Raw genomic sequence first — 15,324 nt, 5'->3', positions numbered from 1 at the left:
CGGGCTCTAGAGCACAGGCTCAGTTGTGGCACATGGGCTTAGTTGCTCCGCGGCATGTGGGATCTTCCTGGACTAGGGATCAAACCCGTGTCCCCTGCATTGGCAGGTGGCTTCTTAACCACTGCGCCACCAGGGAAGTCCCTATTCCTTAGTCTCTTACCCATCTCTATCGTGCTGACACTCCTAAAACAATCTACTTCAAAGATAAACTGTAGCAATATAGGTGGACATTAATGAAAAAGTTTGATTACCTGAGATTATAAGGAACCCTTTCCATCTAGGACCTTTCCTAATTCCTTATAATTGCTAGAACCTGCAAAGACCACTGGTGACCACGTCCTTCTTTTATCAGAGGATGTTAGATTTGGTCTTACATTATTGTCATCACTTTGAACTCCGACTTTCTTGGTACTGGAAGGACTTTGGAGCCCTCTTCTATCATTTGTGATTTTGGGGGTGGGAATTGATGTGATCTTGTGATAGCCATCGCTTCCCTGAGGTCTAGAAATATGTTTGCATCTCTAGGGAAATAACATTCTCAGCCTATATGCTATAATTATTTAAAATATTTCGTATTGTTTATAACTGAGTTACTTAAGTTATGAAAGATATACAAGAATCTTTCCCTTTCATATAGCAGATTTGATCTGAAACAGTGCTGTAAATCAAACACGTAAATGCACTGATAGGAACTTTAATGGCATCTCATTATGAATCCTTATGTAAAGGCAGTAGTCACTCCCTTTTTATCATTCTTTGTAAATTTGAATTCCCACCTGAATTAATTGTCTTTGGTTTAGGTAAGGTTATATGAGCAGGTAAAAATCTTATTAGCATGAATTAGCCTAGTGGTTAAGAATGGGTTCTGGTATCAGACTGCGTATATTCAAATCTTGGCCTCCCTACTTACTATGAGTCTTTTAGAAATTTCTTAAATTCAAAATGTTAATAGTTTCTAATGCATTTCTTTTTTTGTAGACCATACCCTTTTGTTTTATTCTATTCTAAATTTCATGGTCTAGAAATGTGTGTTGATGCAAGGACTTTTGGGAATGAAGCTCGGTTCATTAGGCGTTCCTGTACACCGAATGCAGAGGTAAGCTTATAGAAATCCTTTGGGGAGGCAGGGGTAGGGAGTGTGTGGAATCTGAGTATTAAGCACAAAAAAGTCTGGTGGCCTAAAACAGACCAACAGTTTTTAGTTGTTGATGCATTTTATACTGCCCAACATCTTTCCATTACGAAAATTTAGGTGATAACTGGCTGTGAGGTCTCAGATTACTTTGAGCATTGAAGAAATTGTGATGTTACTTGTAAGAGAAAATACTGGACTTCTCTGTTTATTCTGGAAGCTCTATTTATGAGTCAAATATATGCTCTGATTTGATCAAGGTAGATGACGAAGCTGAAAACTAAAGTAGATTTTATATGTGCTATAGTAAATTATGTTTTAGAAGTAGTGTATAAAATAATATTTCTGGTTTTGTTTTTCACATACCAAAATAAATGTTTTCTAGTTATATAATGTTACAGTTAAGTGTAGGTTTTGAAGCAAGACTTACAGATTCATGTCTTCTTTTTGACTTACTAGCTTTGTAACCTTGTCTGTGCTTCAGTTTTATCTGTAAAAAGATGTTATGTGGACTAAAGGAGTTAATACATGTAGAGTACCTAGAACAGTGTATATCACAGAAAAGTATAGTGTTAAACTGTACTTTAACTATATATTTATAAACTGTACCATTAATGCGTTTCATTAAATCAAAGATGCCATCACTTGTAAAACTCCCAATTTTACAGATTTTAAAAGGGGAAAAAATATGCACCATAGAATTGATGAAATAGAGTTATTTTCTTTTCGATGCTCCTAGAGCCTGCATCAAACTTGCATAGATGTGTACCTCCTTCCCAGTTGATAACCACTGATTTAGGTACAAGTCTTGTAATTAATGGCATATTTTCCATGTTGTATTTGTGAATTACTTTGAAAAGAATAGTTTTCAAAATTGCAAGATGAGATGCTTCTAAAGGTAGAAAATAATTTATAGAGACATATATTTATGGAAATACAAAATTATTCTTTTAACTAACAGGTGAGGCATGAAATTGAGGATGGAACCATACATCTTTACATTTATTCTGTACAAAGTATTCCAAAGGGAACTGAAATTACTATTGCCTTTGATTTTGACTATGGGAATTGGTAAGTTCAAGTCTGTAAATATGATACCTGTTGTTTTGAAATAATTCCTTAATGTCCTTATAAAAATGTAGGTATTGTCATTACTTCTTTAGCTTTCTATTTTTATTTACCATTAGGCAATTAAAAATACTTGGAAACAAGCATTCTGATATCAGCTTCCATTACAGCATGGTTGCTTTGCTCTTCCAAACTTTTCTTATTATTGTAATGTAATGCTCATAGTATAATAATTAGTAATCCTAATTGAGCAATACTGACCTTGTTTATGTGAGAATATTTTCCTTCTTTTCTTTCTTGTATTTTAGGTAGAGTGTAGAGTTTTACTCATTCAATTAATTTGGTTAATCAGTAGAAATGGATAATTTCACTTATTGCCCCTCAGAAGAAAGGAAATTGTGCCAAAGTTTCTTTGCAGTATAAATTGAAAGGGTTTGTTGGCGATCGTACGAGGAAACTCTGAGACCTGTTGTTCTGAAACACTAAAGAAGAGTTGATTAACACTAAGAAAAGTTAATTCTGAGTAGAGAAACTGCAATTTAAATTTTAAAAATTTTACTGTAAAAAATAGTAATACAAAAGTCCATGTAGGGAGTTCCCTGATGGTTAGGACTCCGTGCTTTCACTTAAGTGGCCTGAGTTCAATCCGTGGTCAGTGAACTGAGATCCTACGAACCGCGTGGCCAAAAAAAAAAAAAAAGTCCATGTGCCTCATTTCCAAATTAAGAAGCAAAACATTATCCATTAAAGGCCCATATGTTTAGCAGCCCGATTGCGTCTATCCTCTGTCTTTTACCAGAGATAACTGCCATCTTTAATTTGGTGAGTTTAACATTTTTATGAGTTTAACATTTTTACTATGTCTGTAGATGTCCCTAACTAGTATGGAGTAGTTTTGTATATTTTAAGAATTTATGGAAATTATAATCTGTATTATTTTGCATTCATCTTTTCTCATTCATTACTTTTGTGAGATTCAGTTCTTTTGTTATGTGTAGCTCTAATTCATTTATTTTCACTGCTGATGGCATTTATCCATTCCACTATTGGTGGACCTTTAGATTTACAAAAAATGCTGCATGTGTACATGTTCTCTCCATGATAGGGACGTAGAGGTGGAATTGCTGGGTTGTAGAATGTGTACAGCCTCAGTTTTTACCAGACGTGGGTGAATGACCAGTTTATACTCCCATAGCTTCACTTCCTTGCAACGCTTCTTTACTGTACTTTAAAAATCGATGTTAATCTGTGTGAGATAGTATCTTTTTATATTTGTAATTACCATCTTCCATGATTATTTTAAGAGCCCAAAGATCCTTTTATATATTCATTTGTCATTTGGATTCCTCTCTTATGACTTGTCTCATCATCTGTTCATTTTTCTGCTGGGTAGTCTTTTTTTTTAAACCGATGTGGGTGGAGGCACTTCTTTATATATTCTATAATCTTTTGGGTTATAAGGATTTCAGTTCATATCCTCCTGTATTTTATTTTTAAAAGTTTGTGTGGTATCCATTTTACATGCAGACGTTTTTAATGTCCATTATGTTTTCTGTCAATGAAATCCCTCTTCCTTCAGTATATGCATCTCTGCTTGATTGTTGGAGTCAGATTTATCCTGATAACTAAAGTGTTTCCTTTTTAGCTCTTTCTCCGCCCCACCACCAAGGTGGAAAATTGAGCATAATAGCTCTTTGCTCATTGCTTTGGGGGACTGTTTCCCACAGTGGTTAAAAATATAAGCATTTTATAATCTGACTCTCTGCTTTCAAATCCTAGCTCGGTCACTTATATTAGTTATGTAACCTTGGACCAATTTTGTCATCTCTCTCTGCCTCATTACCTCATTATAATATGAGAAAAATAATACCTAACAGGAATATTTCGAAGATTGAGTTAACACATGTAAAGGGTTTAAAACCATTCTTGATACAAAATAAGTGCTGAATAAATATTAGCAGTTGTCATCATTATTATTTGCAGTTCTGTTGTCCTAAAATCAAAGAAAATATCTAGAAAAAGTTTCCAGCTAGTTTCTGTTACTGCCTGATTTGGAGAGGTGAGGGGTAGACCATGATGTTTGAGTTCTACCCGATTCACAGAATTAGACAGTTTGACTTGTAGCTTTCTACCAGTGTTGAAAGTGAATGAGTTAGGCGTATTAGAAACTTGGAAAAGTAAATTATTTTTTATTATGAACAAACTACTCAAAACATGCAAAGTGGGAGTCTTCTGTTATTATTTAACTCTGGTTTGGGCATTCAGCCTATATCCTAGAGATGAACTGACTCTTGGTGGTAGACAGGAGGGTAGAGAGTTAAGAAATACTGAAGAGCTGAAAAGTGTGGGCTTTGGACTCAGACCTGTATTTGAATGTCATCCCTAGCACTTAATGTGTGACTTTGGACAAGATACTGACCTTCTGAGCTTTAATCTCATCTGTAAAATAGGAGTAATAATTATCACTACTGTGAAGATGAGAGGTAGTGCAATTATTTTTCAAGCTTCCGTTTATTTGAAAGAGGGAATACCTAAGGGCAAAGGCAAACATGACATTCAGTTTTCTCAAGGTAGCTTTTTAAAGAACCCTGGTTATTGAAATCATTCCTTAAAGTATAAGACAAACTAGTTAAGGTTTGGTATTTATTGTACCTAGCATTTTTTATTTAGGTCAGATTTAGAGTATTTTATCATATTCTGCATATACACTTTATAGCACTCTGAGGTAACCTGGGGTTTTTGCCTTAAAATATGCCATGGTATCATTTGACTTAAAAAGACTCAGTTTTAATTTATTGGAGTTTTTTCCTTCTGAAACCCATCACTGGTTATCCTTATGATTATGACCAATCTCTGGTCAGAAATCAACTTCTAATTATTATATTGTTTTTATGAGAAAATTTATTTTGTCATAGTTACAAGGAATGAAAATTAGCAAAACCGATTGCTTATAATTAGTAATAGCATACAGTTTTGTGGAGGTGTAGCTTAAAATGGATTAGAAAATATTACAGTCTATATCTTGAACAAATATTTAACTGGTTTTCTTTCCAGTAAGTACAAGGTGGATTGTGCATGCCTCAAAGAAAATCCAGAGTGCCCTGTTCTGAAACGTAGTTCTGAATCCACGGAAAACATCAATAGTGGTTATGAGACCAGAAGGAAGAAAGGAAAAAAAGAAAAGGATATTTCAAAAGAAAAAGATACACAAAATCAGAATATTACTTTGGATTGTGAAGGGACAGCGAACAAAATGAAGAGCCCGGAAACTAAACAGAGAAAGCTTTCTCCTCTGAGACTATCGGTGTCAAATAATCAGGTACTGAACTATGCTCTACTGATTCTTGATGGAAGAAGTTAAGAGAAGAAAATTAATTTGTCATATTTTATCCTATTTTTTATATAAAATGGCTTAAACTTTTTAAGTCATTCTCTTATTTAATGAAGTACTTATAAATGTAAACTACAGGTTCTGCTAGAATTTGTACAATATTTGTTAAACTTTTAAGAAACAGCTCACCCAGCAAATCCTTGTAGAATTGAATACAAGATTTTCCTTAAGACTGGGTAATTAAAAAAATTCTTCCAGATGGCACTGTCCTTATGTTTGTAATAAATGTTCTTATTTAAAGTCTTAAGCCATAATGATTCCTTTCCTTTAATATTTGGGACATAATGAAATCAATTCTATAGGGGTGGACATATGATTTTTGAGAGGAAGTTATTTTAAAAACACATAAGATAAATTTGAGGAAAGAGTTTGGCCTGTACTTCCGCTTCACCAGGAAGTATTTTGTTATATGCCCTTTAAACAAATGGAAGTTAGTTAGGCGGGACCTTTTAAATGTGAAGATTAAGTAAGCTTTTATTCGTCTCCAGTGTCTTATCTTCTAAGGGTAGTTTCCCTTAAGTGTTAAATTGAACAAACCTTTATTAAGCACTTGGTATTTGTAGGCGCTGGGTTATGTGAAATAATTTATATGTTTATGTGTTGGTAAGAATATAAACTTAAGGCTTTGCGGACTCTACTGATAAAGAACATTATTGACTAGAACTTTGAAAAACAAAATTATTTGATTGCATGATTTTGAAAAGTTTCCTGAATTTAGAACCAGTTTTAAGTTTCTGAAATGGATTTAAGTACTCTCGTAATTTTTATGTTTAATTAGTTCTGGTTGAAAGACATTTAAAATACATGGTTCTTTGCCTCTGGTTTGTAGATGGAGTAGTAGTTTCTATAAAGCAGTCATTTCCATCTTTCAGGAACCAGATTTTATTGATGATATAGAAGAAAAAACTCCCATTAGCAATGAAGTAGAAATGGAGTCAGAGGAACAGATTGCAGAAAGGAGAAGGAAGATGGTAAGTTGGAAGGCCGGTAGCAGCTTCCTTCTGTCACTTGGGTTTAGTGACACTGCTCGTCCCAAAATACTTGCTGCTGCCTTTAGGAGGGCCTTTACCTTGTTCTTTGAAGTTAGCAAACATGATGTGTCCCTGAGCATTTCATTTGGCTTTGTCATTACCATTCAAGTAACTTCCACTAATCTTTTGTATTTTCACTGTGTGTTCATTAGACAATTTAGAATTTCTGACATTTAAGAAATTTTTAACATTTTTGAAGCAGAGTACTATTAATTTTAATGCCAGAATTACTGTTCAAAATGTTTTTCATTAACTAAATGTATCCTTTCTCTTCATAATTTAATGTAAAACAAAAATGGAATTTTAAAGCTTATAATAGCACTAAATAAATGGCTTATGCGAAAAAGAAGAAAACCCACTGTTTGGCAGCTGCTATTTTTACATCTCATACTGCTATCATAAAATAACGTTTTCATTAAAATAAGTTTAGTATTTACACTCCCTGTACTATTTATTTGAAATATCTTAACCTGTATAAAAACTAGGACAAGATATTTTCTTAAAAATCCATGGTAATTTAGCAATTGATACAATGTCTAGGCCAGTTAAGAAGACATTAAGATATAGTTTGCCTTAAGATTTGAAAATGACTTTATATACCAACTGATGATCTTAGTATGGGCTTTCCCCACTCCCCTTTATTTTATATGCTCCCTTGTTTCCTGTTTTAGTGATTTTCATGTATTTCATGGAACCTCAGGTGTCATATACTTAGCGGTAGGATCTTTGGATTTTGGTCATTGTAGGCCTGCTTAAATGTAACTCTCTCTTATTGCCTTGATGGTCATTCCTCTAACACTGATATATTGTTGATGTTCAAAATTGCAAAAGCAATGCAGAACTGTTTCACAGCCTCAGGATTTCAGAAGCACTGCTCTGATGGGACAGGGTAGTGTTAGGAACAGGAGAGAAGAAAAACAAATATAGGAGAAAATATTGGAGGAGGTTGCTTATAAAGAAAAAGGAGTTCTTCCTCTAAAAGGAATTATCTTGAACCTTTTTCAAGATTGGGTTACATCTAATAAATTACCTGTACCTACCCAAATTACCTATGGCCCTTTCTTGACTAGATGTTCAATATCGGCCAGTTCATTCCACAGTTGCCACAGCCTTGTCTTTGCAATAATCCTGCAGAAACTTTTAGAAGATCACTTTAAGGTATGAGTGGTTTCTGTATGAGGCATGCGTCTGATACAAATACGGCTTTAAGGGCTATAACAGTGCTTTTGAGGGGAGAGAAATGAGAGGAAAAAAGAAAACTCAAACCTGGAGGTTTGTTATATGACTCTGGGGCTACTTTTTAAATACTTCCTTCTTTCAGTGCTGAGAAAGTTAGTGGAACTTAGAACATCCTCATTTTGAGATGGCAGAAGGAAAGAGAAATGCCTTTTTGTTGAACATGATGGAACTTTGGATAGATAGACAAAAAGGCATACTTGGGAATCCAGTTTTGTCCAGATTTTGTCTACTAGTACGCTGTCTTAATATAAATGAATACTTCATGTTTTTATGTCTGTTTTAGCGTGTTCATTTTAATATATGCCACTACGGTGGTTGTGCAGCTGAGTATTTTTCATAGGAATAAACAAACGTAAATATTTAGAATTTGGTATTTTGAAGGGATATGAAATATTTTTTATTGAAGTATTGAGGTACAATATTGTATAAGTTACAGGCGTACAATAGTGATTGTTTTTAAAGGTTATACTCCATTTATAGTTATTATAAAATATTGGCTATATTCCCTGTGCTGTACAATATATCCTTGTAGCTTATTTTATACCTAGTAGTTTGTACCTCTTAATCTGCTACCCCTATACTTCCCCTCCCCCCTTCCCTCTCCCCACTGGTAACCACTAGTTTATCTATATCTGTGAGTCTGCTTCTTTTTTCTTATATTCACTAGTTGTATTTTTTAGATTCCACATATAAGAGATATCATACAGTATTTGTCTTTCTCTGACTTATTTCATTTAGCATAATGCCTTCCACATCCATGTTGCTGCAAATGGCAAAATTTCATCCTTTTTTATGGCTGAGTAGTAGTCCATTGTGTGTGTTTGTGTGTGTAATACACACACACACACATATATGTGTGTATATTGGTCACATCTTTATCCATTCATCTGTTGATGGACACTTAGGTTGCTGCCATATCTTGGCAATTATAAATAATGCTGCTGTGAACATTGGGGTACACGTATGTTTTCAAATTAGTGGTTTTCTTTACACACTGAGAAGTGGAATTGCTGGATCCTATTTTTAATTTTTTGAGGAACCACCATACTGTTTTCCTTAGTGACTGCACCAATTTACATTCCCGCAAACAGTGTATGAGGGTTCCCTTTTGAAGTAAGTATTTAAAAATCCTTGGCTCCTTAACCTGTAGCCTTCAAGGTCACTGTAATGTTGTTAGTTGTAATTGCTATGTTTGCCTGGATGTTTTAATTATAGAATTTTTGCTATACTCAAATGACTACAATGCAAAAAAGCATGCACCCTAGAATTCTTAAGCGGCTGGTATGGCCCCCTCCCACTCCCCAAAGTATTAGTGTTTGTGGGTTGAAATATTTTGTTTCGAAAAGTTTAAGTACTCATCAGCCTTTATTACTCCAGTGTTTGCCTTTTATATTGGCTATGTTAACATCAGTAATTGGAAAGATAGGTCAACTCCTGAGAAACTTAGGTCAAACTGATTTAAATTTTCTCCTGTGATGGGACAGACTTTAAAGTATTATAATAGGAGAGACCAGTTCTCACGTGTATCTATGAGATTGAAATATAAAAAGTCAGACTTTCCTCCCAGATACGTACCATGTAATGTCCAAATTCAAATATACTTCAGCCCATCCTTTTGTAGTATAGCTTGAACCATATGAAATTGTTGATTTGATAGTTTTTATCTACACAAATGGCAGTTCCATATACAACCTAATATTAGCATGTTGCTCAGTCTCCAAAAATAGCACAGGTGATTTATGTAATTTGGTTGCTACTTTGTTCCTTTTGTTGAGAGTGGAAGATAATATCTCTGCCTTCAAGGGCATTTAGAAAACAGTTACAATGCAGCAGGAAGTGTGGTAAAGGAGATATATGACAGGTAACTTAGAGCTGGAGGGATCAGAGGTCATTTCATGAACTAGGTAGAATTTACCATTACCTTATGACGTTTAAAATCACATTTGGCTGGAATTATAGGCTGTTTTTTTTGGGGGGTGGTGGTGAGGAGGGATATAGGAAAATAAGATTGGTTGATTGTAGATCACATGAAATGCTGATTTCATGAAAGAATACTCAAATCATTAGGGGGCCAGGGTAGAAAGCCATTCTTAACATTTTCCTTTTTCCTCCGTTATATTTTGTCCTCTCCTTACAAAAGCTCACATGTGGCTAAATGGTATGGAACTGAATAGATGGTTATTGGACATTTTCTCTTTAGCTAGTAAGAGATACTTCTTTGGCAGTGGGTTGGAATTGACTTGGGAGAATCTTAAGCTGAAATACAGTGGGTTGAAATACAATAGTACAGTAAGTTGAAATACAGCAGGCTGTTTATACTCACCTGGTTTCAAAACCGGGGTACTACTGAGTAGACTCTCCCAGGTCCATGGTAGTTGAGTTGAAGTTAGGTGGCCATAACCTTGTCAGAGGTTAAGTGTACAGAAGGGGCTTAGATATTGAGAAGCTCACCTTATTTTGATGAACAGGTGATTGATTAAAAATATAAAACCTTAGAAAGATTTAAATTCAAAAGGAGGCTTGCTTCCCCTCCTTCACCCCATTTATAATGAAATGAAAAGAACCTCCTTTGTAGTATCTGTTAATATATTTTCAAAATAATTTTCCACAACCTTATGGAAAGACTACTTTGGGAATATAGTCTTGGTAATATTTGATGGCCTGTTATAGTCAGATTGCTTAAACTGGAGTCCATGCAAGGTGGTTCAGGTGGTCTTCACATGTAGGAGGATAGAAATTTGAGACCAACAAAAGGATATGAAGGGATAGTCACCTAGCTATGAGTTTCTTAAACCTGTCAAGCATCTAGGACAATTTAGAATTAACTGTATATCACTAGAATATAAACTACGTAAGGGCAAGGATTTGTAGGGCTCATTGCCTTAGCCCTAGCTTCTAGGGGAAAAAAAAGGTCTGGCTTTTATAAAAGTAGGTGGTCTATAATTGAGCTTATTAGATGTTCCTGGCAGCCATTTGAGGAAAGCTATAGATACGCCCATGAGTATGAACTAAATGAAGCTTATAGTCCAGGCAGGATAGGATGCAGGATTCCCCACAATTTTCTCAGCCTTGATCCTTCACATCAAAAGGTATTCCATGGAACTCTAATTTAAGATGTTTTGTGAAAGAGAGAGCTTTGTAGCCAGCTGACTTTAGTAAACAGTATACCTTGTCCCCAACTTCGAGATTTCCAGTATACATGGTGTTTGAAACCTCTTGAGAAATTCTGTTTATGTCAGCATTCCCTCAGCCTGTACGTCCTTGCAACTTGTTTTTCTGTAGTGACACCTTTGACATCCTGCAGATTTTTATTCCATAGAAAAAAACACTCTGAGAAAACACTACTATACAGAATCCATGCTCTTACTAATGTCTCTGGGAAGTGACTTGATTTAGAAGATCAGTTTAGAAGATGCAAAAGGATTTTTAATAATAGTAAACTATAGGGGAGGGTAAATTTGCCAGAAAAGTCATCTGACATGTATTGTCCATCTTACTTTTCTCTCCTCAGAGCATGACTAAGTTAACGTTGATTACTAGTTTTAATTTTCTGAAGTCCCATTTTCTTCATCACAGTGTTTAGGAATTGTTTTTCCAAAATTGTAGTATCGACTAGCAAAAAGGAACCTGTTTATTTTTATAGGTTGTCTGTTCAAACGAAATGAGGATATTCAGCTTCAGCTGCCTTGTAGTAAATTCAAGATTTCCAAAATCTTGTTTAAAGACTTCATTACATACCTTCAAATTACAGTGATATACATGGTTTATATAATGTATACCCAATTCTTATTCACTTAAAAATTTGGGTGTTTGTTATATGCTGAGCACCATTTAAAGTACTGGGTGAACAAAAGAAGGCAAGGTCCCTGTTCTGGAGCAGCTTTCACAGAGGACGGGGTGGAAGGAAAAACAAACATCAAACAGGAAAGAGTACTATGAAGTTAAACTAAGTCATCATTGTGGTAGAGAAGAAATGGAGATACTTACTCTTGTGGAACAATTTTATTGGTAAGCAGTAATCTTAGCATTTTAAAAAAAATTAATAAATTCCTATTCAAAAGGTTAAGGGAAGTTAGTTGAGTAAGAAGTCTTTTAATTTCTCTATTTCAACGCTGTAAGTAATTTGGTAGGTTGGCCCTGCCATTTCCCTTTTCCTTTAAAAGGCAACTTTGTTTTAAAGAGCCACTTCCTACTTGGTAGTAAGGTTAAAAAAAAAAAAAAAAAAAATCACAAAATACCTAAATGTCTTCATTTTGTTTCCTTCTCAATTCTTACATCCTACTACTAGCAAATTTCCTTCTAAAGCCACTGTAAGGCATCCAGAGTACATAAGCTTATTTTCACTCAGCTTCATATTACCAAATATCTCTAATTGGGATGAATTCTAACAATTTAGTCAGTGTAGTTTAGTTTTTCAGTCGTGATATTGTATAAAACTTTAATTCGTGTTCTTTATTATGTAGTCCTTGAACTATATGGACCTTAGGTTTTCACCATTTTTAAAAAAATATAAATTTATTTACTTTTGGCTGTGTTGGGTCTTTGTTGCTGTGCACAAGCTTTCTCTAGTTGCTGCGAGTGGGTGCTACTCTTCCTTGCGGTGCAGGGGCTTCAGTAGTTGTGGCTCACGGGCTCAGTTCCTCCACGGCACGTGGGATCTTCCCGGACCAGGGCTCGAACCCATGTCCCCTGCATTGGCAGGCAGATTCTTAACAACTGTGCCACCAGGGAAGTCCCTCACCATTTGTTGAATAGAGGCTCATACAAGAAGATCTCCATTGTCTCTTCCAAGTACAACGTGACATGATTTCAAGTTAAATTTGTGTTCCAGTGTGTTTATACATTGAAGCACAAAATTGTAATAAAAATTCTCACTGTACCCACTCCTCAAGTGATAAAATCCTATAAAGGGATATTAAGCAGACTTTCTGCTTACAGAAAATTACTGTACTCTTGTGTGTTATAATGTAAAGCCATAAACTGAAAAATGTCATAAAAGCAATCTGTAGATCTCATCAGAGATTTCTCAGTTTTTTTAGTTCAGCACCCAACACTCCAGCGTTAACAACAGTGTTGTTGTTAACAACAAAAGTGAAAAGTCAACCCTGTCTGATTCTAATTCTAATTCTATATCAGGGTCTATCAGTTGCCAAGCTCATAGAGTGTAAAAATGACTTTTGAGGTCTGAACAGTCAGTGGCTTGGAATGAGTCATGATAATGAAACATGCAGGTCCTGGTGGTAGCCTTAGGTGACAAGTATCATCTAAACTACATCCAGCTCAGATGTCAGTATCTATGGACAGTCCGCTGGGGCTAACTAAGACTCCTAATTTCTCTAGTCCCCTGAACAATCAGCTATAATTATCTCAAGCTATATATAAAACTTATTTATCAGTTAGATCTATAAAGTGGGTGGTAATTTTTCAGTCATTACATACTGTATATCTGGTTGTGTGTGTCAGAGAATACACTGGTGAATATAAAAGCTGAATGACATATGAACCTTAAGGAATTTAAAATAAAAGTAGATTAGTAACTAACTTTTTTTTTTCTTCACATAATCAAAAGCATGTTTACATTTTCTACAGTGTGTGTTTTAAGATGAAGCTGGGTTAAAGCTATTAGGATACCTGTTTAGTGCTTTCAGTTAATAGTTGTAGTAAATGTAGGAATGATTATGCTTTATTTTGCATTATGTAGTGTGTCAGTAGTTGGTAATTGGAAAGAAGAACAAACCAGGAGCCTGGAAACTTGGATAATAATTATGGCTCTGCCTTTGAGTGATTCAGTTAATACACGTGGGCTCTGGTTTCTTCAGCAGTTTAGGACTAGATTATTTTTAAGATCCTGACCAGCTCAAAAAGATCGAGTCATCTAGAAATAAAGGATTTTGCTTTGACTATCCATTAGCTGCATTGTTTACCAAGGGAGTTCAATTTTTAAATGAATTAATTTTGTCTTTACATCAATTAATTTTATCTCTGACTCTTACTGTATCTAAAACAAGTGAATAATGGACCATGTCAAGGAAACTTCTTTTGGCATAAATTCGTATTTATCTTAGGAAACTTTCCTTGGATAATCATGACATAGAAAATGTCTCCTTTGGGTGCCTGGCCCGTGGGTAAATTTATTTTATACATAAAATGATTCTTGCTAACACAAGTTTGTTTCTTTTGGAAAAATGTACTTTTCCCAGATTTATTTTTAAATTTATAAGCACAATAATGAACCCCTTCTCTTTCTACCCACCCCCATTCCACAGGTGAAGCAATTATGAAAATCGTATTTTTTAGTTACTCCAGACTTCTAAATTTAGGGTGTTAGAAAAGCCCTAATATATTGAGACAGCCCTAATATATTGAGAGAGCCATAAATGAAAGGGGGTCGAGTAAAGTGATTTATTAAGACCAGAGACATGTATTATCTAAGGAAAGAATTCAGCTTTAAAACTTCCAGGGGGCTTCCCTGGTGGCGCAGTGGTTGAGAGTCCACCTGCCAATGCAGGGGACACGGGTTCGTGCCCCGGTCCGGGAAGATTCCACATGCCATGGAGCGGCTGGGCCCGTGAGCCATGGCCGCTGAGCCTGCGCGTACGGAGCCTGTGCTCCGCAATGGGAGAGGCCACAACAGTGAGAGGCCCACATACCACAAAAAAAAAAAAAAAAAACTTCCAGTTCCAGTAAAGAGATCATCTTTTGCCTATGTTCTCTATTTTAGTGTCTTATTATCCATCCCAGACCAAGAAAGCTAAGATGCAGATATGTGTCCATGAACAAGTAATCTTACCTCTTTGGGTCTCAGTTTCCTTACCTGTAAAATAAAGAGGGTGAGGATAACACATTTTATAAGACTGACACATTTGCAGTATGGTAGTCTGTTTTCACCAATTATAAAGTTCTCAGAAGAGTTTTGTTTACATATTTCCCTTACCTAGTGGAACAATGAAAGAAAAAATATAGGAAAGAGTAAGTAATAGTTTTCATAGTGTAGGTGTCTTAATGCTTGAATCTCTTCTGATAATTACTCGAACTCTAAAGCTCTGATATTGAGAAGACCATGCAGCCAGACCTTGAGTTATTGATCTTCCTTTCCCACATGGATGACAATAAAGGAAGAAAGATGAATGGTTCTAAGCCTCAGGACCTGGTTCTTTACATTTGGAGAACTGGACAGTTGATGGACATGCTTCCTGTTTCTGGTTGAAACCTGAAGCATTTGCCAGGCCCCCTGGCCAAGGCTCTGGGTCTTGCTTTTAATGTTCTCTCTCCAAAGAGAACTGACGCTCAAAGGAACTCTTGCTGTTTTCCAGTCTCTGCCTTGAACTGTCAGTGTAGACGGGAAGAGGAATGCCTTATAACAATTATAATGCAGGGCAAGAGAGCCAAAGGAGAAATAGTAACACCTAAGAAATGCCTACCATTTTCCAAGTAAGGTTGGAAAACTTCACAGATATTTTATA

General features: G+C 35.4%; 1 protein-coding gene across 1 annotated transcript in view; it reads left to right on the top strand.

The window, feature by feature from the left end:
- The window catches only part of KMT2E (lysine methyltransferase 2E (inactive)), a 70,458-nt gene that overhangs the window by 42,657 nt on the left and 12,477 nt on the right, over positions 1-15,324 (top strand). Inside the window, exons 10-13 of the mRNA XM_065883745.1 lie at positions 979-1,096; positions 2,094-2,203; positions 5,255-5,519; positions 6,464-6,562. Coding sequence (XP_065739817.1) covers positions 979-1,096; positions 2,094-2,203; positions 5,255-5,519; positions 6,464-6,562 — 592 coding nt within the window. The remainder of the gene's footprint in view (positions 1-978; positions 1,097-2,093; positions 2,204-5,254; positions 5,520-6,463; positions 6,563-15,324) is intronic.

The sequence above is a fragment of the Phocoena phocoena genome, chromosome 9 (genome assembly GCF_963924675.1).
Source record: "Phocoena phocoena chromosome 9, mPhoPho1.1, whole genome shotgun sequence".
In the NCBI taxonomy this organism is placed as follows: Eukaryota; Metazoa; Chordata; class Mammalia; order Artiodactyla; family Phocoenidae; genus Phocoena; species Phocoena phocoena.
Note: the sequence above shows the minus strand (reverse complement) of the source record. Positions and strands in the feature narration are given on the sequence as shown.